The sequence below is a fragment of the Rhipicephalus sanguineus genome, chromosome 1 (assembly GCF_013339695.2).
Source record: "Rhipicephalus sanguineus isolate Rsan-2018 chromosome 1, BIME_Rsan_1.4, whole genome shotgun sequence".
NCBI classification, from domain to species: domain Eukaryota; kingdom Metazoa; phylum Arthropoda; class Arachnida; order Ixodida; family Ixodidae; genus Rhipicephalus; species Rhipicephalus sanguineus.
In genome coordinates, this window is record NC_051176.1 from 161,948,370 (window position 1) to 161,974,720 (window position 26,351).

At 46.0% G+C, this 26,351-nt stretch overlaps 1 protein-coding gene across 3 annotated transcripts in view; it reads right to left on the reverse strand.

Annotated features, from left to right (window-relative positions):
- Positions 1-26,351, reverse strand: part of LOC119401395 (sushi, von Willebrand factor type A, EGF and pentraxin domain-containing protein 1) — a 300,370-nt gene that overhangs the window by 213,278 nt on the left and 60,741 nt on the right. For all 3 annotated transcript variants that reach the window (XM_037668182.2, XM_049417415.1, XM_037668175.2), the window contains exons 2-3: positions 14,588-14,767; positions 6,059-6,250 (exon numbers count right to left, since the gene is read on the reverse strand). In XM_037668182.2, coding sequence (XP_037524110.1) covers positions 6,059-6,250; positions 14,588-14,663 — 268 coding nt within the window. In that variant the 5' untranslated portion in view covers positions 14,664-14,767. The remainder of the gene's footprint in view (positions 1-6,058; positions 6,251-14,587; positions 14,768-26,351) is intronic.

Genomic DNA, 26,351 nt, shown 5'->3' on the forward strand with positions numbered 1-26,351 from the left:
GCCCGAAGGTCGCGGGATCAAATTCTGGCCGCGGCGGCCGAATTTTCGATGAAGGCGAAAATGCTTGAGGCCCGTGTGTTTAACGGGCACCTTGATTAGGTGCCCGTTAAAGAACTCCAGGGGGTCGAAATTTCCGAAGCGATCCTGTACGGCGTCCCTCATAATCATATCGTGGTTTTGGGGCGTTAAACCCATACAATTGTATTGGTAACGTAAAAAAAACAAAAAAAAACAATCCGTGGTGGCGGTTACTCGAATTAGACCTACAGTCTGCCGAAGGGAAAAAAGAGATCCTACAGTATCAAGATAACAGTTGGCAGTATCACTGTTAGGACTTAGGTAATTTAGGTACACAATCTACTGATAGCGCCGAAACGCGTCCTGTATGAGGTGTTTACTGCAGCGGGACTCCTCTTTCGAGCTCACCGTTAAACACAATGCACCATCTAGCGGCACTGTCAAAATATTCACGCAAGACATCGCATGTGCGCGATAAGACGGCGCGCTCAAAAGCAGTGAACTAGAGTTACTGTATATGCTACCTTTAGGTAGCATATACTACCTAAAGGTAGCATATACAGTGACTCTACAGTGAACCATACCCCAGTGGGCGCATACACTGTGGCAATCGCCGTGGCGTACACCCGGCAACCCGACCCAACTTGGTGAAAAAGAAGTTCGCTGAAGAATGAGAGATACACCCTGTATTCGTGGCGAAGTTCGCAAAACTGTCTGATTACTGGGCTTGGGGGCATATCAGGCCTCGACGACGAATGTGACTGGTAGTTAACTTAAACAAACAAAGCCGCTTGCGTAAATTACGTAGGTACTTCCTGAGTTGCGCTTGCGCAGCCTCACTTTCGTTTTGTAATAGCTTATCATCGGATAACCACTGCGAACCTCTTTGAAATTTGTGAACTACTCAACTCCGAAAATGCGTACCAGTTCTGTTTCCCTTTAACACCGGTGTGGTGCATCATAAATGCATAGAAGGTGGACCGCGCTTTCAGTGATAAAACCGTGTGGTATTACCAACGTTCGCGCTTGTCAGAGGAACGAACCCGGGTAGCGTGGGTTCTATTTCGCCCTACATAGGGAAAGTTCTAACGGATGTCGCTTTTATTGGATAGGTCGGAGAAAACGGTTGGGTACGCAGATGGTGTCACGAAAAATACTGCGTGAGGTAGATATAAAACGACGATGGAAAGAAGAAAAGGAATCGCGCCTTTCTTCGAATAGATGACTTCTTCGCATGGTTCGTGTGCTCTGATTCACAGTAAGTTTGCTCGGCAGCTGGGGCGACTTCGCGATGCACAGCGCAGACTCCGACTCTGTTGCCGCGTAAAGACTACACGCTTGACACAGTGCGGACGGCGGCGCAGCAGCAACGTCCATGGAAACGCAACGTGCGAAGCGGCAGCCGGCATGCTGCAGTGTAAGCAAATTTACGGTAAGGAAAAGTAGAACGCCACGGCGCTACACTTGCTCGTACCAAGGCGTTCTACTTTCTCGTTATAACGCGGGACTTCTTTGTGCTCATTGCTTATTAAAATCATCCGTGAAAGCACGTTGTTCCCGAACGTGTTCGTGGTGGGTAATCGCTGTGATTTCGGGGACGCTTTACCACAAGCAGAGTGGAAGCGTGGAATGCCATGGCACACACATTCTGCAACGCTAATGCACACAGTGTCAGTGTCAGACTTTAAAGGGGGCTCTGCAACACTTTTCGAGCATGCTCAAAAAGCGCTGCCGATCGGTAGTCGAGGCTCCCGAGAACACGCGAGCCAAATATTATAGCGGTGCGCACGGCCTGGAATTTACAATAAATTCTCAAAGTCAGCTGAAAATCGCTCCCTCTTCTCTCGACAAATGATGTATTAGTCCGCAAAATATGACGCGATTGTCGGCAGTTCCACCATTGGCTGATGTTATAATCACGATAAACACGCTCATTATTACTTTCGTTGTTAATTTTGAGTTCAATAAGTAGATAATATGTATGTTTATATTCTGTTATCGCGTTAAAAACACCGAACAAATATTAATCCGGTCTCCACTTCCGGTCTCACCGACAGCTCGACTGCTCGTAGTTGCGTGGTTCCGTTTTCTTCGCTATGCGCAGTGCCGAAAACGTGAATATTTCGGTGCTTTTGACCATCGCCGGTTGCCGTTGATAGTGGCAGCCGTTCGAGTGTTGCCTCGTCAGTTGAGAACTGCATCGTCGGCACGTTCTCACGACCGACCGAGGCAGGGGCGCGGCGTGTCTCCGATAACAATGCTGGCGTCCGGTAATGGCGGCGCTTCGGGGTCGTCTGCCAATGCCGTCTTACGAGGCGGTGTATCGGAGTATGGGCCGAAACCGATCTCAGCTGTCATTCGTTGCAAACGAGCGCGCAGGTTTGCTTCCATGGTTGGCAGAGCGATGAAAACACTACGGCGTTCGAGGTGCACACCCAACATTACCAAACCGACGCGCAGTTTTCAAGCACGAGACGGCACGCGCGATACACAGTGCGATCGGCTCCGCTCGACGAGAACGACGCAAGCCGACCGGAAGTGGCGGGACAGACCACGTGGTTGCGCCCAGACGTCAGAGAGAAAAAAATGAAGAAAAAAACTCCGCCGGCGCTCTTGGGCGGAGCCTCGCTCCTCTGCGCTCCCTCCTCGACTCGCTGCCTAGCTTTCCGCGCGCTCGCGGTGTTGAGTTGAGGGAGAAAGCTGCGGAACGTGACCTCTATAATTTAGTAACACCACTTAGACTTGACGGATTCGAAAAATTTTTGCGGCATATGACTCGCGAAGAGTCATACGTCAACAATGAGACTATTTTAATATAACTAAGAAAGGTGTTGCAGGGCCCCTTTAAGGGAGGTTGTTTGTTGCCTTTAATGACGACTAATTGTTAGGAAAGTGCGAAAAAACATCTATTTGATGTATCACGGACAGGGGTGTTTATAAGACTCGCCGAAGAATAGCAAGTGTTTTGATGGAGTTCTGCAAGTTTATTCTTAAAAAGCAACGAAGCACTTGGAAATCGTGTACATTCCATCATCCTTTTTAACTGGCAACAATCCCCATCTCCACCTCTCTCCCCGAACCAACGTGCAGGAAAAAACATCATATTTAAGAATCCAGCAGTCGAGAAGATCGTATTCATGTGAAGTGACCTTTATCAAAAAAATAAAAAGGTTGTCTTTCTTTAGTTATACCAGGCAAATATAGAAGAATAAAAAAGCAGGAATATAAATAGCGATGTCCTGATGGTCAAAATCCTACACCGTTACTGAACGACTGCAGCGCAATTTCTGGGCCTTTTTCTGGTAGCCGTAAATCATGCATTTTCTGTAACCCGGGGAACACAGGAAACACTGAGCACGCAGCACATTATGGATCTTTTTCTGAGTTTTTCGCTTGGTATAGAAGTGTAGTAATGCCTAAATTAAAAAAGGAAAGATTTTTTCATGAAAGATTAATACCTTCAATCCAAATTCCGTGGCACCATTGAACCAAAAGAATCCATTTTTTTACTCCCAATGTGGCTTGATGCAGCGCTTAAAAAAATTCGGCTTGACAAATAGGAATGTCCGATAGGGCTCTCTGTGACAATTGTGGCAACAGGGACGTCCGCTCTGTGGCACACACAAGCAGCCCCGTGTGGCGGTGATAGTTTTCTGCCTGGAGTGCCGCATCCTACGCTATAGCCACGCAAGATGGAGATGACGACGCGATTGAGCTGCATAGTTTCAAGGGACTTACGTAGGCAACTCAAAGACTCCCGTGCATTTCGCATTAGGGAGTATCATAATCGTCGGTAATTTATTTTTCCGCGTGTTTCCTTTCTCCGCATTTATTACCGGCATTTATTATTATTTTGCAGAGCAGCACAACATTCTACTCTAAAGAGCAAGAACTATATTGGTGCATATTTTGCCACCATATAAAACTTTAATAGCGTCTCACATAAAATCAAATAACGTTTTTTTTTCGTTCACACAACAAATGCTGTCTGTAAAAGATACCTGGTCAATTGTTAATGTGCATCATATTGTTCTTCTCGCAGGGTACTGATTGCTGGTTACCTATGTCATAACAGTTTTCTTGTCGTCCATCCATGCATCTCATGTGGCGTGGTCACGCTCACATTAAAGCGCTCAATACAGGCCTTAACAAGGCTAGCTATGCTCAAAACCAGGTTAAAATGAACGAACAAGGTCTAAAATAATATAATTAACAGTAATAACCAATAAGAAATCGCAATAATTAACTTAAAAATGTTGAAAACGTTACGGGAACATGCGGCTGACTCCGGCGCCGCGCAAGAGAGGGCGCCACCGCCTCGCAGAGCGCCCGATCACCGGCTGTCTACGCCGCTACATCTGAAGTCGGAAACAACCTGATGGAACTCGCTGCAGACGACGCGTATCTCAACGGCAGTAACAAGCAGGAAGTTGATAAAGCGCAGCAAAAAGTAGCGCACAAGTCGCACACCGAGTTTGCGAATCTTCCTAACAAGATTTTACTCGTGCCGGGGAAACCCTACATGCCTACTTGAAACGTTCACGTCTCCGACGGTTTTTGGTAAACGGAGCAGTGGAAATTTTACGAACGAGAATCGCTGGGTGCCCGTCCTCAGGTTTCACAGTTGTGGAGCTGTCTCTGCTTTTTGTATATTCTTTACATTGTTCTAGAGGATCGACAACTGGGTTAGTTGGTTGAAGTGCATGGTTTAACTGCTGTTGTCCCCCTTTTTCCGTGTTTGTCTGTGTGCGCTTAGATCAGATAAACCATGCCTTACATCATTGTATACTATAACTGAGAATCAACTGACCCCCTTTTTTTTATATCGATGCTCCACTGACACTCTTTAGCTTCGGGATGTCATATCCTTCTATTTTACGTTGTACTTGCCCCAGTGCACAACTTTACTTAAATAAAAATTCTTAAAGAAAGGAAAGTCATAAAAAGCTCAGGTTACCAACTCACTTTATGCGAGCAGCTCCATAGGACACAATAAACCGGTACTGCTTATTTGTACCATGAAAAAGCCTGATAAAGGCTGCAGTATGCAGAAAATAAATGATTAAATACTGTGCAATAGTCCATGTAGGAAACTGCTGTTGCGTAGCACCGCTCTATACATCGCAAGCCTACGCGCGATTTGAGAAGTTGTACAGGGCTAAATTGTCCGACTGAGTCTCCTGCTCTTGTTTCAAGTTTTTGATGAACTTGATGATGCTAACTTGGAACGAGAAGCTGAAGGTGTTAGCCGAGCTGATCGCCTAACGTTCTGCTCAAACTGCGTGCTAGCTTATAACTGTGTATACATTCGTCACATAAACGGCTCGCATAGACGACGGATACATACAAATAGTACTGAAAGCTATTCGCAAACTTTCGGTAAGGCAGGTATAAGGCCTTAGAAAAGCCAGCAGTTCTCGTTTAGCACCTAATGCGCGCTTGGCGCTTCCCCATAGGATGCCAATGTTCAACAGCTCGAATCGCGCCGCAAGCGTGACAGCTGCTGTAACTTAAAAGGGCCCTGCAACACTTTTCGACGTAATCATCAAATGACCTCACTATAGGAGTTTATTGCCTCACGAATCGACTGCTGCAAAAATTTTCAGAATCCGTCAAGTACGGAGTAGGCATTTGTCGCACGCTTTAAGCGCTTTCTCTCTCCTTTCACGTTAGCATGCGTCACGGCCTTGAGCACTTTTTGTTTTCTTCGAACGCGCACGCGCGACCAACAAGTAAACGCTGCGCGTGGCTCACTCGCCCGCGCCGCGGTAACTATGCAGCTCACGATGTTCAAATCAGTCAATGTCAATGTGACGCAGTCGATTCTGGGTATATGACATCATTTGTTGAGAGAATTGAGCGAGGAATTTCTAGCTGACTTTGAAATTTTATTGTAAATTTCTCACCGCGGGCTGTGCATATGGCGCACATGATCAAAGGAGCCTCGACTACCGATCGGCAGCATTTTCCGACCACGTTCAAAAAGTGTTGCAGGGCCCCTTTAAAGGGGTGCCACTCTGGTGTTGAGGTGTGTACTCACGGTCGCACTTTAGGTCCGGGCCGAACCACTGGGCGGAGCCATTGTAGAAGATGCATTTGGCCACGTCGAAGCCCTTGGCATCGTAGCCTGGGAAGCAGGTGTAGCGCACCGTCGAGTTGATCACAAAGTCCCGGGCGCCGTCGCTCGCGTTCGTGCGCGAGTGCGGCACGCCCGGCGGGCTGCTGCACGACGCTGCGGACACAAAAGGAAATGAAAGGAGCTGTTTAGTGTCCGCACTTGCGGGAGACAACCACTCGCATCAACCTCCTTTCTCTCCAGAACAGTGTTTCTAATATCGACAAAAAATTCGTCGCACTGACATATACACCGCAAGGGAGCTACGGGTACTTGCATGTCTTCTTAAATCATGTCTCAGTTTCGTCATGGCCTTACGACCTGCTGCAGTCGTCGGAAACTTGATGTAGGCATGGTAATTGTAAAAGGGCCTTATTAGGCCCTTTTACGATTTGCCAGTTTACGAAAAAAAAAGCATTGCGAATTGAATGAAATTCAAAATAATTTTCTGTTGAAGTAACCCTTGCTTGCGTAAGTAACCTTTGCGGACTAACTTCACTGATAGTACACTCCACATTACGAATGGCTGGCGTCTGCTCTTACGAGCCATTTTAACAGAATAACACATTGTTTTTTTCAATGTGGGACCCCGGTGACTGTTGCGGCAACAGCTGTGCATATTCTCACACCGTCGACATTCAACGAGGCCGCACTCCTCACCACCATCCACATGCAGTCGAGGCAGCTTTTATTGTTGGGTTCTTTCCTTGGTGATCTTCTTTTTTTTTACTTAGAAGCTTGGACTACCAAAAGGAAGCCGCTAGCGCCCTCTTTTGCCTGAAGCACCGGCACAAAAGCGTGCATCTTAAGTGTTAGCACCATAACTCATCGCTGTTGGTTGGTCATGTTGATTTACCTGTTTTCCGTCGCGATAGTGGCATAGTTGTCCTCGTCACGTATATAGATTGTGAAAGCTACGCGAGGCGCCTGTTTACGTTAATAAAGAACCTGTCTTTGGTTAATCAGTTGGAACTTAGTGCGTGCTTCTGAGACGGCCCCGTTAATGTACAAACAATGCAATAATTATCAAAATAGCTTGCAGGGCCTTGCACTGGAGGCGCAATGCTAAACAGACAGCGGAGAAGATGGGCACCTATATAGTCCTGGCTTTTGCTGTTGTGATAAGTTTTGCAAATTTTCTCTTTCTTTCTTGCTCTATTTATTTGTTCTTCTTATCCTCTTCTTTTTTCTCTTTTCATTTCTATTTATTTATTTCTCTCTCTCTCTCTCTCTCTCTCTCTCTCTCTCTCTCTCTCTATATATATATATATATATATATATATATATATATATATATATATATATATATATATATATATATATATATATATATATATATATATTTCTTGCTCTTTCATCCAGTTCTTTCTCTCTCTCCCGCTCTATTTCTTTTTATCTCTTTCTTTGATTCTCTCTAATTCTCTCTTTTTCCCTCTTTCTGTGCTGCGCTTTACTTTCTCCCCTTCTTCTTTTCCTTCCTCCTCACCATCACATCCCTCCTCCTCACGCTCAATTCCCTTTCCCACCCCCTTGAACACTATACTACACAAGGCTACGCTGTGCTCTGCTAGCGTGCCTGAATAACCTAGTGGTTAAGACGCTCGCCTTCCGATCAAGGGTACGCAGGATGGAATCCCGCCTTGTAAAGAATTTTTTTTTTCGCCAAGAATTTCTCTCTTTCTCTTTCTTTATATATCTTTCTTTCCTTCTCTCTCCGTACTCGTTCTCTCACCCATCAGGGTTATTACAGGCCACGCCGAGAAATTGGCGCACGTGTTCTGGGAGCAAAGCTGAAGAGGACGAAAAGGAGGAGGACGTAGAGAGCGCGTGCAGGTTCATGATGATGATCATTTCTGTTTACGACACGCAAATTACGGCGAGCTTAAACAGCTTCGCCGTTAAAAAAAGAGCTCTAATCGACTTTTCATTGATGACTTAACTTAGCAGTGTCGATGAGTGTCCTCGTGTGCACGTTGCTATGAAATGTGGTTAGTAAACAGGGGCGTAGCCAGAAATTTTTTTCGGGGGGGGGGGGGGGTTCAACCATACTTTATGTATGTTCGTGCATGCGTTTGTATGTGTGCGTGTATATATACGCAAGCAAAACTGAAAAATTTCGGGGGGGTTTGAACCCCCCCAACACCCCCCTTGGCTACGCCCCTGTTAGTAAAAACACATCATTTTTCTTATCCCCTACTGCTCCTCGCTTCTCTTTTTAGGGGTGAAGCTCCTTAAGGCGGCACCCGTTCGTCCCTCGTAATCGTCGTCATCGTAGTAGTCCGTAACAAGTCTTACGCTTTGACCTCCAAGGTGGTGCCGGTGGGAGATTTCTCCTGTGCGTTGTTGAACAATAAAAAATTCGCAGCGTGCGCGTTAACTAAAAGCCGAATTCTTCTGTCTCTCATTCCCCATTAGCAGCCATTGGCATGTTCCAGTAGGAAACGTTAGTAGAAGTAGAAGTGTAAGTGTTAGCTAAAAGCCGACTTCTTCTGTCTCTCATTCCCATTAGCAGCCATTGTTTACCTCCAAGGTAGTGCCTGGTGAGATTTCTCCTGTGCGTGATTAAACAATAAAAATTTTGTTCAAAACGCCGTTGATTGATGAAATAAACCAACGAAAGACGCCAGATGTTTTGTAAAAGCAGAACGAAAGAACGCCAGATGTTTTTCTTAAAGTGTAGTAGTAGTAGTTGTATGTAGCCACCTCGCCCGATCGTCAACGGGCGAGGTGGACCGGCAACGGCGCGAGGACCCTGCCGTACGAGAGTTAAATCACACTAAAAGACATACTTTGCGGGCGATACACTCTAGTGAGCTTTCAACTTTTCGTCTTAATGTACATGATAAAGAAATTATTTCTACGAAAAACGCAAGGCACACCTTGAGCAGTATATTTGGTTTTGGGACGCTAAATGGAACCATGAGGCGATGCGAAGCCGGAGAACTTGCACGATCGCGTTCCGTTGGCTTTCGTTGGGCATGCTACCGACCTCGCGCCGTGGAACGCGCGTCCTGTCTTCCCTCTAGCCTTGCCTTTAATTCGCACAGGGCGAGCGGGGAATGCGGTCGCTCTTGGCGCTCTTTCGCTCGGGAGCGGACTTCTTCCTTGCATTTCACCGATCACAAGTGATAATGAAGGGACCACGTAAACCAACAGTACAATAAAAGTTTGATGTTTAATATATACACGATGTTTCACACTCTTTATATTATGTACTGGGCGCATTTCACGGAAGAGTTTCACGGTTTACAGATGATTCCCTCCGTAGCTTCACCCCACTCGTCATCATTCACCCCGTGGATATGCTGTGATTTTTTTTTATTACTAATTAGGGACAGCCCTCGCCCAAAGATGCTGCAGACCGAGACACTTTGCTATCGCAGTAGAAAAGTGCAAATGTCTTTGTGACTCGCGTATACATGCGACGCGCCATCATGTTTACCTCTCTGCGCTATTCCCATCATTGTCTCACATATACGGCACGCAGAGCACAAGTGGGCAGCTCGAAGCATGCAATACATCGCCTGAGCTTGAGCTTACTTAGTTAGATTCGTTAAAATTCAAAATCTCCCCTAATAATGACTTAGTAGGCGCGGAAAGCCGGAAGGAGCTGCCGCAGCTTAAGGAGCACAATAATTTCCCTAACTGATAGGTATACTTACTGAGAGAGGAGCAGCGCTTAACTTAAAATGGAACGCTACACATTCTGGATCACATACTACAGAGCCACATGCAGCTAGTGCAAACGCAAGTCCAACAGTCGCCACGTGCAGTAGTGGCATGCGAAAAACAAAGCTGAGAGCGTTACGCTTATGCGGTACCAAGAGTGTAGCACTTCCACTGAAGTTGACCCTATAATATGCTGTGGTGAGGCTAGTGTTTCAAAAAAAAAGTAAATAAATAAAAGAAAACAAAAAGCAATATATCTTAAGCTAGAAATGAAGCTCGAATGCTTTAATGTGAATAAGAATACAAGCGCCATTATTGCATTTCGCTACGACAAAAGAGATGGCAACGAAATGTCTTTTTCGAAGCGCACGCACTGAGCGTAATTGTTGATGCGAGATGTGAAATGTCTCGTGTAGCCCATTGCAGGCGGCTTAGAGAGCCAGGCTGTCGTGGTCTTTCGGGGGCCAGGCATGCGGGTTTATTGCATTCCATGAGATGTAGAAATTCTTACCCAAATCACGTCGACGGGAATGAGTGATTGAAAATTCCTCCCAACAAGGGATTTGCTCATTTGTCGCAGCCTGTGCCCGATTCAGCACTCGCAACAAAGATTTGTGCTTCATTTTTTTTAAGTTTTATTACGATAGCGATTATATGGACACACTCGGCGCGTTTCTGCCGTCACCGTCGCCGTCAGCGCCGCCGTGTTGTTCAGTATAAAGTTGCTATCGCATGTTCCGTATATTTGTTGCTATCGCATTCAGTGCTTCGCCTTTGCGGCGAAGCAGACGTTTTTGAAACAATCGACGCAGCTGTCTGTATATAAATGTGATAACCGATTCGGCTCCAGTTCAGCTTCTATGACACGTCAGAATTTTAGAGCAATAATAATTAACCAATAAACAAAAGAAGGAAACGCATGAAGAACCGAGGCGAGTTTGACATGACAAAGCAATTGACATCTGAACGATGAGTGTGTTCCAAGATGTATCTGTAGCTGCCAGGCTTCGGTTTTCTCCTAGAATGCTAGAATGGAGTCAAACCTTCGACATTTTGCTTAATGCCAGTATGACAATATAACACAACCAAAGCTTTTTTCGAGTCAGCCAATTTTCCATAACTTTAATGCCTATAGTACTTTTAAATTACAACATTGGTTTAGAAAGGGTCAACTCGTCTTCAGACTAGCGTATCCGTAGCCAACATGCTTCCAAACTCTAAGAAAAAAAAATAGTGACACGTGAACCTCTGGAGATCATTACGCTCTTTTCCGAGAGTCATGGGATGCAAAAGAGAGTCAACGCGTCTCTTTAAGGACAGTCATGGACGTGGCAAGTCAGGAATCGGAAAAAAGAGTCAAATGACCTTTTTTTTTTTTTTAGAGTGCAGCTACTCGTGCTGAAAATAGAATTGTGCCTAAAGTGGGTACTGTACATCGAGATGTACCAATTACTTCAAGCTCATGTATACGTAATAAATAACAACTCAACCAGCTCCGCTTCGCAGACAACGATGAAACAGCGAGGCTGGTGGCCTTATTCCTTCGTCATGCTAACGCATTTCCATGTTTTGCAAGTCTTTCGGATATGTTGTATCACTTCTCTTTATTAAACACTCTTTGTTAAGCTTTGAGGTGGCAGTACAGTCACCACCTTTTACAACCGCCAAGTATGACGTGACAGTGGCGTGACTATGGTAACGCGCACGCCATTTGTTGGGCTGACTGTTGCCATCTTCCTTTTTAGTGGAAGTTTTGTGTAGTGGGATTTAGCCAGTTTCTGTGGCACATACGCATTTATGATGATGATAGCTTTCTGATCGGCCGCACAGATTTCTGTGGCACATACCCGTTTGTTGGGCTAACTGTCGCCTTCATTTTCAGTGGACCAGTGGTGAGTAGTGAGATTTACCCAATGTCTGTGGCGCATACCCATTTATGATGCCCGCAAGCGTCACCACGGATCCCGGACATGAAAGACTCGACCAAGAACAGCTTCGCCGTTAAAAGGAGTTTTTTTCCTTGGCGATGAAGGCTGTTCTTTCATGCTCTTAATGCGATGGTTTAATATCACAAGTGATAAAAAATGGCTGACTAGGATCTGGATAACAAATGGTTCACTGGAGTGACCGGCTTTGGTTTCGCATAAACGAGGCAGTCTAGTGACGGGGGAAGCGATGCGGGCTTGTTGGTAGCACATCTTCAGTAAGTTTCCTTGTAGCGCACGTAAAAGACAGGACAAAAATATAAAGGTACAAATTAGCGCTCTGTGTGTCCATGTGTGCCCTGTGTGTCCATGTGTACCCTGTGTGTCCATGTGTACCCACACTCGTGAGTCTCTTTCTCCGAATTACTCGCTGCTGTATTTCCAAACAAGCTAGCGTAACAGAGTTTACGAACATGAAATTTAATCCCCGTCAGTTCTTGCAGCCTGTGAAGAAGCTCCGCAATTTTCTCGAAGATTTTGTTGTTTGCTGAATTGACTCGTCGTTACTCAAGTGCAGGCCGTGAAATGGCGCACACGTGCCATCTGTCAAGAGCTTGGCTTATCGAAATAAACGTTCCCGTTTACTGAGCAACGTACAGTACTGTAGCCGATAGTGCAGTAAAGCGACCAAAGCCGAGCGTGTGCTAAGAACTTAATTCTGGTGTAACCGAAGCTAAGTTCTTTGCGCACGATGCCCTCTATAAAATTTACCTTTTCCGGCACGACGGCTGTGTAGTTTATGCCGTACTACTTTAGCCATGGCAGTCGATGCAATTTTCATCTGTTTCAATCATTATCTCTATTAAACAATAAATATATAACTACAAACTCATGCCTCGGCTTAGCAATGCTTTGGCAATATGTTGAAAAATGGGAACAAAGAATTTATAAAGGACTACTTGTGAACCTAGAGCTGGCATAACGTAACTATTATATTCCAATAATATCCCGTTTTGTGCCTCCATAGTTGTTCAGAGCATGGTTACAACCAAGTTACCACCGGCACAGGTTGGCCGGGAACGGTGGTTCAATCAAAGAAGTACAAAAGATCAAGAAAGCCAAGGAATAAGGAAGGAGCAGGATTGAGAGAAAGGAATTCTTAGATTATATCCGCTTCGATTACACCCACGTTTTAGTGCAAGCACCTTGAATACGGCTGGTACTGAGGAAATACTTTTAAACAGCGTGACAAAAACTCACTCACATTCAGTACAGTCACAGAAGGCTCTCAAGCTTTTTCTCTAACTTGCGTGTTCGACGTTACCTTTGGCCTGTGTTGACAAGCTCAGAGACACTTTTGATCAAGAGATGCAACCTATGCTCTGAGCATGATGCTCCGTGGGCTATTAGCAGTGATTACAAACATGACGGTTCAAGGGGCTTTGAGTGCAGCTCCCCCATAGCAACCGAGTCATCTGAGTCGGAATGCGGAAAACACCTTTTCTTTTCACTTCTTAGAAGTGTTGTGTCCGCCCAATGTGCCTGTTTTCAGTCGAAGGTCGAGCACGCGTAATCGCAACGAACGAGAAAAGAGACTCTCGTTAGGGTACCACCGTGCATGTGCACTAATTTGGATAATTGAAAACAGAAAATACGGCCCCCGTTATCATATAATAATAATTGTTGGAGTTTAACGTCCCAATGACCCGATATGATTATGAGGGACGCCATAGGGGAGCGCTCCGGAAATTTCTACCACCTGGGGTTCTTCAACGTGCACATAAATCTAAGTGCACGGGCCTGAAGCATTTTCGCCTCCATCGAAAATGCGGCCACCGCGGCCTGGATTCGATCCCGCGACCTTCGGATCAGCAGTCGAGCAGCATAACCACTAGACCACCGTGGCTGGTCCCCGTTATCATATACGTATATAACTGGATCTGTGTATGCGAAGCTGTTTTAACACCAGCGCAACGGCTAAGCGCCCAAGAGGACTTCTCTTTAATTGAACCCAACCGAAATTTAATTACACAGGCTAACTCAATAATGAAGGCCACACACTATTCAAGCCTCACACAATGGCGTCATATATTCTAAAGAAATTATTTCATTAAAAGACGTAATTCGAAAGCAAATGCCCGCTCCTTTTGTATACGAACAAAACGTAAATAAAAAGAGCGAGCTTAATTTAATCGATAATTGTGCGTTCGTTGCTCAAACAAAGCTTCTTTGGGCCCTTGTTAAGGGCAAATATTTGGCACGAGTGAAATTTCAGGACCGTAACAAACACGGAGATGAGTTTTTTTTTTAGTTTCTCATTGATCAACACGCCTTAGTTCAGTGTGACAGTTACTTCCATCTGCAGCTAAGCCTTCAGTCTGCGCACAGCAATTATCCTATTCACCTTCATACTCCACAGGGCCCGGAGTTGGCTCAGGCTTGGCTCCGACCTAAAGCTTTCCAGTAAAAACAATCTTTAGCGGGGGCCACGGTTAATCTCTCCATTTCTATACATATAAAACGCACAAATGCTCTGATAAAAGAACCGCAGGACCAATTTAATGCTAATTTGTTGAATTCCGGAGAGAAGACAAGCTATCGCGACTCTATGAAAAAATCTTACTCTACAGCCTGTCGTCATCATTATGATCATCAGCCTATCTTTGTGTCCGCTGCAGCACAAAAGCCTCGCCCAATGATTAGAAACCTAACCGTTCCTGTGCAAGCTGATTACATTTTATGTCAGCAAAATTTTCTTATTTTCACACCCCACATAACCTTGTGTCGTCATCAGCTGCTCTGATTGTTACAGCCGGTGTTCATGCGTGTGTCTATAATACATGATGGATATTCCACTCACGTTGCTTCTTGCACTCGGGCGCTCGGCCGCTCCAGCCACCGTCGCCCTGGCACATGCGCTCCTTGGGGCCGGACATCCAGAAATTCTCAGCGCACTCGTAGTAGACACGCGCCCCGAAGTAGTCGCCGCTCACCCGGAACTGGCCGTTCTCCAGAGGCTCCAACTCGTCGCAGTTTAAATCTGCCAAAATCGTGTAAGGAGAGGAAGGAGTGTTAGCGCTCGAGGACAGAACTGCGACTCAGCTGCCGGCACGATCCCCGCTGCCGCTCATAGCAACGTCAGTGAAAAGGAGGTAATTAGTGCCACGTTTTGGAGCCCGTAAAGGCTTGGGAAAAAATATATCGGAAGAATAATTAGCATTCATTGCCCTGTGATCGCTTCATTCGCGCTGACACTCCCCGCGTGCCGGTGAACACCCGCCACTGCCGCATCGTTCGCCTAATAAAAACAACCACACCACAACAGCACGAAACCCCTTTAGAGGCAGGCAGCGTTATAGCAGTGCTGTGCGGTAATATGATATATATATATATGGGGAGAGAGAGAGAGAGACAGCCAGGTTACTCTCAGTGGCGCACGCTAAAACATCATTAAATGAATATGAATGTTGCCCTACTTAAAACTGGCACGCTCGTGATCTGTTTTTGTTTTTGGAGCGTGCATTGAACATGGGATTCATACAGCCGTGAAGCTAATTTATTATGTTTTTACCAGCGTCTACAAAGGACTAATTGGCATTGGCGGCTTATCATCAATAATAGAAAATGTTATATACCAAGACACTAGTTAAGTGAGTTGCTAAATGGTTAAGAGTGAAGTATTATTTCATTCGCCTCTGCTGTGAATATTTTCCAACAACAACTATCATTATGGCTGTGCCTCTTCACTGCGCAGAGACCGTCATTTGCAGAAACATCTCGTATAGTGGCTTTGCAGTAGATATCGTCAGACACTGCTTGAGGGAGGTCTTTCGGAAACTGTTAACTGGAACTGTATCTCAAGGCCATATATCTCGCTAGCGATGCCATATGGCAATGACATAGTGTGTGGGGGGGGGGGGGGGGGAGGAGGAGTTCAACCCCACCCCCGCACGAGTTTTTTAAAATTTTGCATGTGTAATATACACTCACACATACAAACACACGCACGAACGTAAATGAAGGTTGGTGAAGCCCCTCTCCCCCCCCCCCCCCCCCCCCCCCCCCCATCCCAGAAAAAATTCTGGCTACGCCCCTGCCGTGTGGAATTAAGATTTCGTAAGAAACGCGAAGTCCCTGACGACGACGGCGCAGCGACGCATGCCGTGACACAAGAGAATGCCTGCCATACTAATCTCCTAAAGCTCCTACAAGTGACACGGGAACGCATTTTACAGAGACGTGCATAGCAAGTTTAGTTTTCTTTTCTTAATGAACAGGATCGTACCTACTCCTATCCTCATTAAAACACAATGTCAACAAATTTAGCTCTGTCATACCTTCATTGCAATATCGTTCTCGCCAGGTATGACATTGCAAAATAACTTCAATGCCCTAGTAAAATATTTTATAAATGTTTATAAAGTCGATGGCAATGGTGATTATGCATTGGTGATAACTCCTGGTAGAATTAATGTTTTCACAAAGACAGTGTAATGAGCCTTGAATTTCGTCTAGCAAAGCAATTTTAGCAGATTATCGGAGTTAGGAGAAACCCATTAAGCGTTATGCTACTTATTTCTTCTGCTAGCTGTTCATAAGTACGAAATGTATCGACCTCCAGTGACGTTTCCTCACAAGTATTCTGGAACGAAGACAACGAGTAGCTTTTCTCGCTAAAGTTATACTCCACAGCCACTCCAAGAAAGCCTCGGTACCTCAATTTTACTTTATTTATCGATGCGGTTTGACGGTTTTTCTTCCATTTTACAACCGCACAAAATAAACGAGCATAACGTAAAAGATGGACGAAGACAAAATAGTGTAAATTAGTGTGGACGCCGAGAGGCTAGCCGCGTATACAGCTCGCAGTTTATCACACCTCATAGCCACGCCTTATAAGACGCAATTTATGGTGCAGACAACAGGCAAGTTCTAAGAACGCGAAGCAGGAATTCGAAGAACCTCGCAGGACCCTCTTCATTCGCGCCTCACTCCTCTTTATGATTGGACGACGAAAAAAAAAGGAAACAAGAAGCCTGATCTTTTTTTTATATTTTAAAGGAATGCGCCCACATTATCGCTCTATGGAATCCTGAGAGCCACCCGAAAGAATAGTTATGAAATAATATCTCAAATCAGTCTTACTTTACAAACAATGCCACTCCACGCACAGCGCATGCGAACCCTCGTAGAAAGAGAAGGAAAAAGAGAACACGTAGTACACGTGTGCATTCGTGAAAAGAGAAGATTGTGAAGAAGCGCGTGAAAATCGATGCGCTCCATTACAAAAGATGAAACGGAACAAGCGCTCATGGCTGCTGAATTGAGGTTCATTTCCCGTGTCCCACCTTTTTATTGTCTTGCCTCCTTCTCGCGTAGCTGTGCAGCAGCCCTTTTCGTCACTGCTTTTCACTTTTTCACAGAAAACGAAGAAACTAAATACATGCCGAAAAATGGGGAAAAAAAATTAAGGGAAAGCAAACATTCCGCAAGACGCGCACACACGCTTCCGATGGCTAGACACACGCGCACTCATAACGAAAAATCGCGTCTTCCGAACAAGCAGTACAAGAGCATGGTCAACTATAGAACGAAGAACGAACAACCAAGCAGAATAAGGAACATAAGGAAGATGTTGTTTTCCAGCATTCCCACTTCGTTGAGCGTACGAGGAATTCCTCTTATACACAACTAAAGAAGGACTTCGGTACTTATTGGCTGTCCTAACACCCGGCGGATGGAAAATTAGAAAATCGCGCAAGCATTCGAATAAGGTTCCTACAACCACGGGCTCCTCGGCTTCCATTTCTTCAAAATAGTTTTGGAATTATTTCCCAAAAACCATAGGCCCCACATACTCTATAGATCCAGCAGACGTTAAACTGAGAAATAAAGAAGGAAGCACCTCCTAAACATAAAACATAAAATACGCTGTGCAAATGGCATACAAATATCAAGCTGAGCGACATCACACATAAAGAAACTCGAAGTATGGATACTTACAGCAGCAGTCATTGCCGGGTAGGGGTTATGTGTTCCTGCTTTATCGCATACTATTTTTTTTTAAATCTTTTCTATAGAAGCCATGCTCCTATCATTTCGTTCTGGCCCTAGTTTTGAGCGAGAACGCCATTACAACCGCCAGAGCTGCTCATTCCGCACCTTGCTTCGGCTCTCGAACAGCAAACATGCGGAAAGTCGAGAGAAATGAATGCGCACGAAAACGAGTCTTTTCATACATTTTGTTCTTTAGAGGGACAGGCACAAAATGTACTACACGGAAATCATGGCTAGCGGCGGAAGAATTTAGACCATGTCGAGGAATGCGTAAAGTATGGGATATTCCCCAGAGGTGGGGCGGGGGAGTGCAAGACTGGGAAGAAGAGAAATGACCAGCCGGGAATGCATTTTTTTTCTACTGCTTCTCACCTACGTCCCCCACGGTCAGACATACCGCGTATGAGCCCGCAGCGTTTTCTTCATTTTATTCTTTTGGCGCTCGTTGATGTGCTCCCAAACGACGATAGCAGCCATAGCGGGTCCTCTTTCGTGGTGCTCACCAGAGTCGAAATTCCCGTTGTTTAATCAACTCATCAAAGAACGCGTAAGCAGTCCTTTTTTTTTTTTTTTTCGTTGGTTGAAAGCGAAAGTACGCGGGTAAAATGCCCCGACGTAAATAAGACAGATATAGAGAAATGATAAACGGTAGGCGTGGACGTTAACTGACGCAGAGTCCTCTTGGCTACACTTCATGTAAGGAAGGGGAAAGTGAAAAGAAAACAAAGAGGGAAAGTGAACAGTTGCTAACATCGGAGACATCGACAGTAAAGGAATCCATAGCACTGTGTCTTCAGGAACGAGGCCCTTCTCCAGGTGTGACATGCGAGGCCATATACCAGTGTTTTCTTCAGCCAAAAAAAAGTTATTCCGTGTAGCTTGTTGAACGATACGGTGAGCAAGCATTTCGTCTTCTAAGGACGAATTGTAACCCAGGATGCATTCGTCAGTTTTTCTGCAACGCCGTACATTGCGATCGGCGATATCAGTCATCCTCCAATAAATGACCGTTGATGAATGCAACGCTGAGGCGTATGCGACAAAGCACACATTTGATCAATTTCGAAGAAAACTGTTCGGGGAAGTTGCATAGAAGGGTCGAGTGAATGCAAAGAATGGAAATATTTGGTGATTGCCTCTGTCATGCCACATACAAGCCTCTTTAAGTGCCGGGCTACGTCAGTTCTCGATAAAGGTGTAGAAAAAAAAAATGTGCTCCTTGATTCACTGCAGCTTCATGGATCAGACCAGTACTGGATATACCCGTATTAAAATGCATCCACTGAAACGCAATGTTGGGCCCTTTCACCATGACGTGATGGTGCGCGTCTAGTATTTACAAGATAAGTTGCTCACGGGACTCCCGACGAATAGCTGACAAAAGACATCGCAGTAGTTTCGAGTCGCGTAATATTAGCCGGTCAAAATGTGTTCAGTGGCCCTTCCGACGTGGACAAGCTCCTAAACAGTAGCCGGCGTACATTGACAAGTTCTGTCATAACGGCATAACGATGGCGCCAGTGGAGCTGGTGTGGGCGAACAAAAGAAAAAAAAATAAATGCCAGCGTATTGGTCAAAGCAAACAGCGTGGAAACAATGGGAAAATTGGATATATGCTTTCCTCAAGGCAAACGTGCGCAGGTCAGCTGGCCCTTTCTCGCATTCCTGGTCTTGAGTAGTGAAAACCATGTTGTTATAGATGCAGCAAAGCAGACGACGAACAATTTGAGGTTGTGGCGGAGAGGCACAGTCAGTGTTGACGACGACGGAGAATGGCTCCTGTTGTGTTCGTTCTGGTAGACAAGCTATATGGCTGAGTGTCGCATACGAGACAGAAGGTCAGGGGAAGATGGTGGCTTGAAGTATTGAGAAGTCGTTGAGCCAGGAATGTCGCTGGAGCCAACGTTTCGACAAGAGGACTTGTTTTTCTCAGGGCAGAAGTTGTTTCCCCGCGGTCCGAACTGTGTGATGGAGTGATAACTGTGCACTTGTACGATGTGAACGCGCTGCCGCAAGGATTTCGCGAATAAGTGCTGTAATAAGGAAGTTACGGGGCGTACAACAACCCGCCTCGGCTGGTTTCGATTTCTCGCTCGGCCTTCCCGCCCTTCTCGGCAATCAACAAGGGTAGGCCTAGCCCGCTGTCATGACTATACCCACTTCAGCAACGTAACACGACCTCAGTGATAACGTCCCAGGCACGCAACCAACGACCGAGCTAGGCGTCCTCCACGTGTGGCTGGGGTCACCCTAGCGGCGCGATGAAGAAGCGCGGTAATTGCGTGGCCATAACCGCATCACCGCAGGGCCAAGGTGCTGTTTCGTAGTGCAGAGGATCAATAGACGAAGTCGGCGCTGCGTGAAGTTGCCCATGGGCAAGTTTACGTCACATTGAGTACGAGGAGGAGGGGACAGGCGCTGGAGAGGGACGCTGTAATTGTTTTTCGAAATGGAGCGTCTGCGCGGCGCGCAGCGCTGTAATTTTCATAAAATGTGAGGCTGCGGCTGTCGGCACGAATGGCGAGCTTGTTTGAGAGAGGTAAAAAAAAGAATTACAGCATATCCACGGGTGAGTGATGAAGAGCTTGGGCGAAGCTCCTGAAGCAATCATGTGTACACCGTGAAATGTTCAGTGGTTTCGCCCAGCAGTAATCAAAGCGATACGCCGCTTTGATTATTTTTCCTTTTTCCGTTTTTCATTTTTATTTTTCTATTTTCTAAATTTTGTTATATTTTTATTTATTTTTATTTATTTTTACTCTTTATTTAAATTTTTTTATTTTTTGTATTTTATTTTCTATTTATTTATTTTTATTTATTTTTTTATGTCTGTATGGCACAGCGCCATCTAGTATATCGTCACCCAACTGCAGTTTGCATGCATCTCTATGGGACAGCGCCATCTATTATACTGTTCGGGAGATACTGCCGCGGTTACGCCTGACATGGGACAAGGTTAGACTAAGAGGAGCTACGCCCCTAAAAAAAAGTCGGAGCCTGTTTTCTGGCCCTTTAATGCCCTGCTCACTTTCCCGCGCCGTGAATGGCGAAGGAGAAGAAAAGTAAGCTTATGCACAAAAGAAAGAAAGTGGTGACAGGTGACTGATCCTAGCGAAAGTTGGAAGCAAAAGACGGAGTTTTTCAGTCTCCTGTCGGCTACTTGTTTATATATATATATATATATATATATATATATATATATATATATATATATATATATATATATATATATATATATATATATATTAGTGCGCAAGCTTAGTCTTCTCCTCCACCACTGAGGGTGGAGGGGAGTGAGCAATGGAAATAAGTTGCTGACCCTCGGAAGATTTGGGCGTGGCAGTAGCGCGACGACGAAACAACCACTTAAGATATAGTGAGAAGGAAAGAACAGAGCAGGCGCTAAATTTCAACTAGTTATTCTGAGTGAAAGAAATTAAACAAGCAAGCAATTATAAAAAAAGTTTTCTCGTGGGAAATTTGGTGGCCTTTTATGCAGTTTGGACACGAAATCACCGATGTTTGGGGAAAAGAGGCTAATACACACTTAAAGTTCCATCGGTACGCTTAGGCCTTGCGTAAGGCGATGGTGCGATGCTTGCGTCGATGCCTTCCGTATACCTTGCCAAGCATTGCATAAATGGACGTCGCCGGAATAACTGCCCATAGATCTCAAGTGCCGAAATTGTACACTATGAATTTTAAACCATCTGTAACAACCCACCCCACCATCGACCACTATACGTATTCTTATGTGCTATAGGATGATTTATTTCCGTTAGCCTCTTTTCTAAATGTACAGCGCCAAAAATTATCGATGCAGTCGTTCGCTGATAAATGGGCTCAGCACTTTTGCTGTGGGTGGCAGTTTGACTTATATTTAGTGACTGGATTCCGTTGAGAAGGTACAAAGACAGAAGTTTAATCTGTTCCTCTTATTGATTCGAGCCTTAACAACGATGGCCAGAGCAAGTGATAGCCGGCGCAGAATACCAAGCAGCTATCGATCCTTCTTCATTTTATTTCGTCTAATTCATACCCGAAAAAGCGCACTTGTGGCAACGTTTGGAACGGCACATCGTACCCAAGTCTGGCCACGAAGAAACACAATATGCCCCCTACAGTAGCGGCTACGCACGATGACGTCACTGTTTTATTTATTTTATGCACTTAATATACCCACCGGTCCTCTCGAAACGTTACAGAGCGGAGTGGGTTACAGGGCACGTCGCATGTACAACGATAAAAAAAGAAGAAAACAAACAGAATCAGAAGTACAAGTCGACATGCATAAGTTGAAATGTATAATAATCGGAAAGGAGTACAATAAGTCAAAAGCCACAAGCGTCGCTATTCATTAAATACGATATTTATCAGTACATGAAACGGCCTAATTTCTGCTTTTTTATCGGTGTCAGCAATGTTAGCCAAGACATCGCGAAAAATGAAAAAAAAAAACGAATCACCATTGATGGTAGAATGTTAGTAAGAGGGTGGCCCCATTCTAGTGATGTCGGAGGATGGAATAACTAGTAGCACGTGTCCATATTTGTATTACAAGAAGGGGCGTGAACCTTAGAAGGATATATGATCGATGCGACGTCATATGCCGCGTGGAGCGAAAATAGACACATCGTAGGGAGCTGCGCGACGGAAAAGGTTACCTAAATAAAAACTCTGACGTCGAGCTGCAATATATGAAAGAAAAATAATAGTTGTCATTGTTGCTACGGTGGCATTGTGACGCATAAGCGGTTACGCGGTTGGTAGCTTAATCGCTTCGGCCTACGTGCGTGTTCCGTTATTTTGTATAGGACACGCCTAAAACGGAGAGAAAACACAGCGCGGCTAGTCCGCACCGTTGGAATTTGAGACGACATAAACGATTAGAAAATAAAGAAGCCACAATACAATAGTCGCTTCCTTTACGGCAGCTCCCATTTGTCCCTCTCTGCAGGGGCCGCTAAGGGCATTGCTGGCACGTGCTGCGTACGTAGGCAGGCGATGCGCTACTGGCAGCAAGCGAGACGGGCGACTTGCTTGTGGTCAGGCACTGCGGGCGTCGGCGCCGCTTGGGAAATCGGGGCGATTGCGCATGTCGCAAAAGTAGCAACAGTGCCAGCCAACGCTTTCTGAGAAGCAGTGGCAGTCAACGCACGCCTGGGTGTCCATCTGTTATTCGGTGTCCTGCCGCCGCCGCCGCCGCCGCTGTTGCTCTTCTGTCACCATTCCTCTGTTTGTGCGATCTTGACTGGCGGCGCCATGGCGTAAGAGATACTTCGGCGGTGGCTTAATGAGGATGGGGGCTCTGTTACATGCGGCTACAGCCGCCAAGGAGTCCGGTAATAAAGGGAACTCATTAAGCGCTTATTCACTGAGCCTCACGCGAATAGGAGAATGACCCGCTTACCGTGCAGTCATTTATAGATTACTTGGAAAGCGTTTCTGATACCAAAAATCTTGTCACTAACCCGGCAACGCATTCGCAAACACACACAGACACACGCGCACATAAACACACACACACACACACACACACACACAAACACACACACACACACACACACACACACACACACACACACACACACACACACACACACACACACACACACACACACACACACACACACACACACACACACACACACGCGCGCGCGCGCGCGCGCGGGAAAAGAGTAATTGAGATCGTGACATGAGTGTCGCACTCGATGGGCTATTATAACATTACATAAATGAAAATATCCTACAAAATCCCGAACGGTGTGTATTGATTCCTTGTATATAGGATCGTTCCCAATCGCAGAATGGCTCTCATAATAAAGTTTTGCTCTGTGTAAAATTTTTGCTTAGCATTATTGTGAAGACCACCGAAACAGGTAGATACAGAATTTATTCGTAACTCTGTATGGGTGACTATGTATTTTGTAATTAATAAGGCCCACTATAACTCGAGAATAGGCGGAGCTATAAAAAATGAGCTCTGTGAAGTCCGCAAGGTGGAGGCAGCTTCTCAAACAGTGAAACTGGCAACACCCCTTCCTAAGCGTAGCACGAAGTTGTAAAAACCCATTCGGGTATCGTAAAAAGATCTACGCTTCTCCTCTCCGAATGAGGAGATCTGTTTCTGTTCTCTGCCGCCGCTGCTCTTCACCTTCTGGAAGCTCCCTTTTTTTTCCTTCTTCGCTTTCGGCGTTTCGGTATTTCTGCGCTATGATTCAAGATACGGCGACCCTGGCCGTACGTCTGGCATGCGTGATCCTTGCACGACCAGCTAATAGATGTGCACTATCCTCGAATGCAAAAACTGGCATAGGGTCTTGCACTCTCCGGCGTGCAGCCAGCCAAAAACAAAACAGTCATAGTTTCACCGCAAGGGCGAAACATTGAATGCGGTAGCAACAAATTGGCATGTCATACGCAGTGAGGCTAGCAGCTCGACACTTGCAGCGCACTGCTCAAAGACAAAGAAGGACGCAAGAAAAGAACGCACAGGGATACATAGGACGAGCGGGATCTACTGCCACAGTTGTTAGTTCGCGCACGTCCTGTGTATGCCTGTGTGTTCTTTTCTTGAGTCCTTCTTTGTGTTTGAGCAGCGCGTTGCAAATGTCGACTATGCACAACTAACTAGCCCCTGCTTTGGCTCTTCCAGCTAGCAGCTCACTCCTTTCGCAAACATGGCCGCTGCAGCGAGCGAAGTCAACCTTCTTGCGGTCTATAGCTTCAACGCAAACTTTGCAATGAAAGCACAACACGTGCAAACCTCCTCCCTCAAGAGATAAGCGCGCGAGCACGAGCCACCACACTGTATTGGTCAAAGTACAGGACGGAGGCACGCATCCAAACTCTGTCGAAAGACGATCGGGGCGAAGACCTTTAAAGCCCGCCCTTTGCGCTTTCTCTCCTAGGTGATAGTGAACAAGCGTCTACCACGCTGAAGCACCTCAGAGCTCTGCGTACCGCCTGCGGTAAACGGTGTATATAAATAGCTCGCCGTTAGTATGCCGTAGAACGTATGCAGCATGGTAAAGTTATTTAAACATCATGGTAGAGTTATTCAAACCTGCGAGGGGTCCCCGGTCGCGCACTTAAAAATTTCCTTGTGAGCTATTTTTCTTTGTGGGTTCTATATATATATATATATATATATATATATATATATATATATATATATATATATATATATATATATATATATATATATATATATATATATATATATATATATATATATATATTATATATATACAGGACGGCACGGCGAGGCCCAGGGCAATAACCCACCGAGAGTGTCCATATAATTGCTATCGCAATGTAACGTAGTAGCTGCGTGTTCAAGTGTTTGCCGCGTGGCGGAAACGGGATGATCCTTTTCCGATTCGGGCTCTTCGCCTCCTCTGCCACTAATGCTTGCTAGCCGCTATGCCGTTACGTTCGGCGACGACATACGGCGTTCTCTGTAGAGCAACCACAACTCTACGTATTGTAAAGGACGAGATAGAGACAACACCCGTTCCTGGGCCAAGCTGTTCTATTCTCTCCTCGTCTTTCTCTTCCTCTACCCGCTAGCTGTCCCCGCGCGCCAGAGCCCCGGTGTCGATCTTCGTCATCACACTCGGCCATGACTGCAAAGCGCGCGGAGACGTCGACAATATTTCAGGTGGACGGTGCTGGCTGAATCGCGCTGGTCGGACCCTACCACGCGGCAACTCGGTCAGGAGATCCGCCAGAAATGTGTCCGGTGGACGACACTGGCTGTTTCGTCGTGGTCGGCCCCGACCCCTCTTCAGCATAGTTTGGTGGTCTGCTAGAAGTTTCACTGGCGGGCGACACTGGCTGTGTCGCTGTGGACGATGACCTCGGCCACGCTGCGACTTTGTCCTGTCCTGTCCATTGGCCTGTCGTGCACGGAATTGGCAGTGTCGAAGTACTCGAAGTTTCCGGCCAAGAGACTTCTCGCGAAATATCGGTAGTTGCCCGGGTGGGTGGCCATTACTGTTTCGGCATGATGGCAGGCTTGTCCCTAAACGCTGACATTGGTCCCGCCGCAGCTCTGAAGGTAGTACAGCATGCGTAACTGTCGGGTGTCGGACTATGTGAGGTCGGGCGCAGTTGTCACGCTGGTTCGAGCTGGCGCTTCCTGATGAGGGGTCACGTGAACAAGATGTGTCCCGGGAGCGAGCAGTGTCGTCAGCAGGGCAGTTGGTTTGCGGTGCCAAGTCTCTGATGATAACGACCTCTGGCTGGTCAGGCATGTCGTTTGCGACATCTGGCTGGCCTACTTTGTGAAGTGGCATGGCGTAGGTCGCGTTACTGGCGATCGTGGTCCGGCAGTCTTCATGGTCGTGTCGTTCATCTGGCACGACAAGAGGGAGCGCCTGTATATATTCTGACGACGATGAACGACAGGGCAGTTTCTCCGTTTGCGGAAGGTCCGGCGGCGATATGCTCATGTCCCTTACCGACGCAGAGTCCTTGACCTGCAGAGGAGGGGCAGGGCTGCTCCGGTAAGCGTCAAAATCAACGACGTACACCGTCGATGGACAGCAAGGCACCGTTGCAGC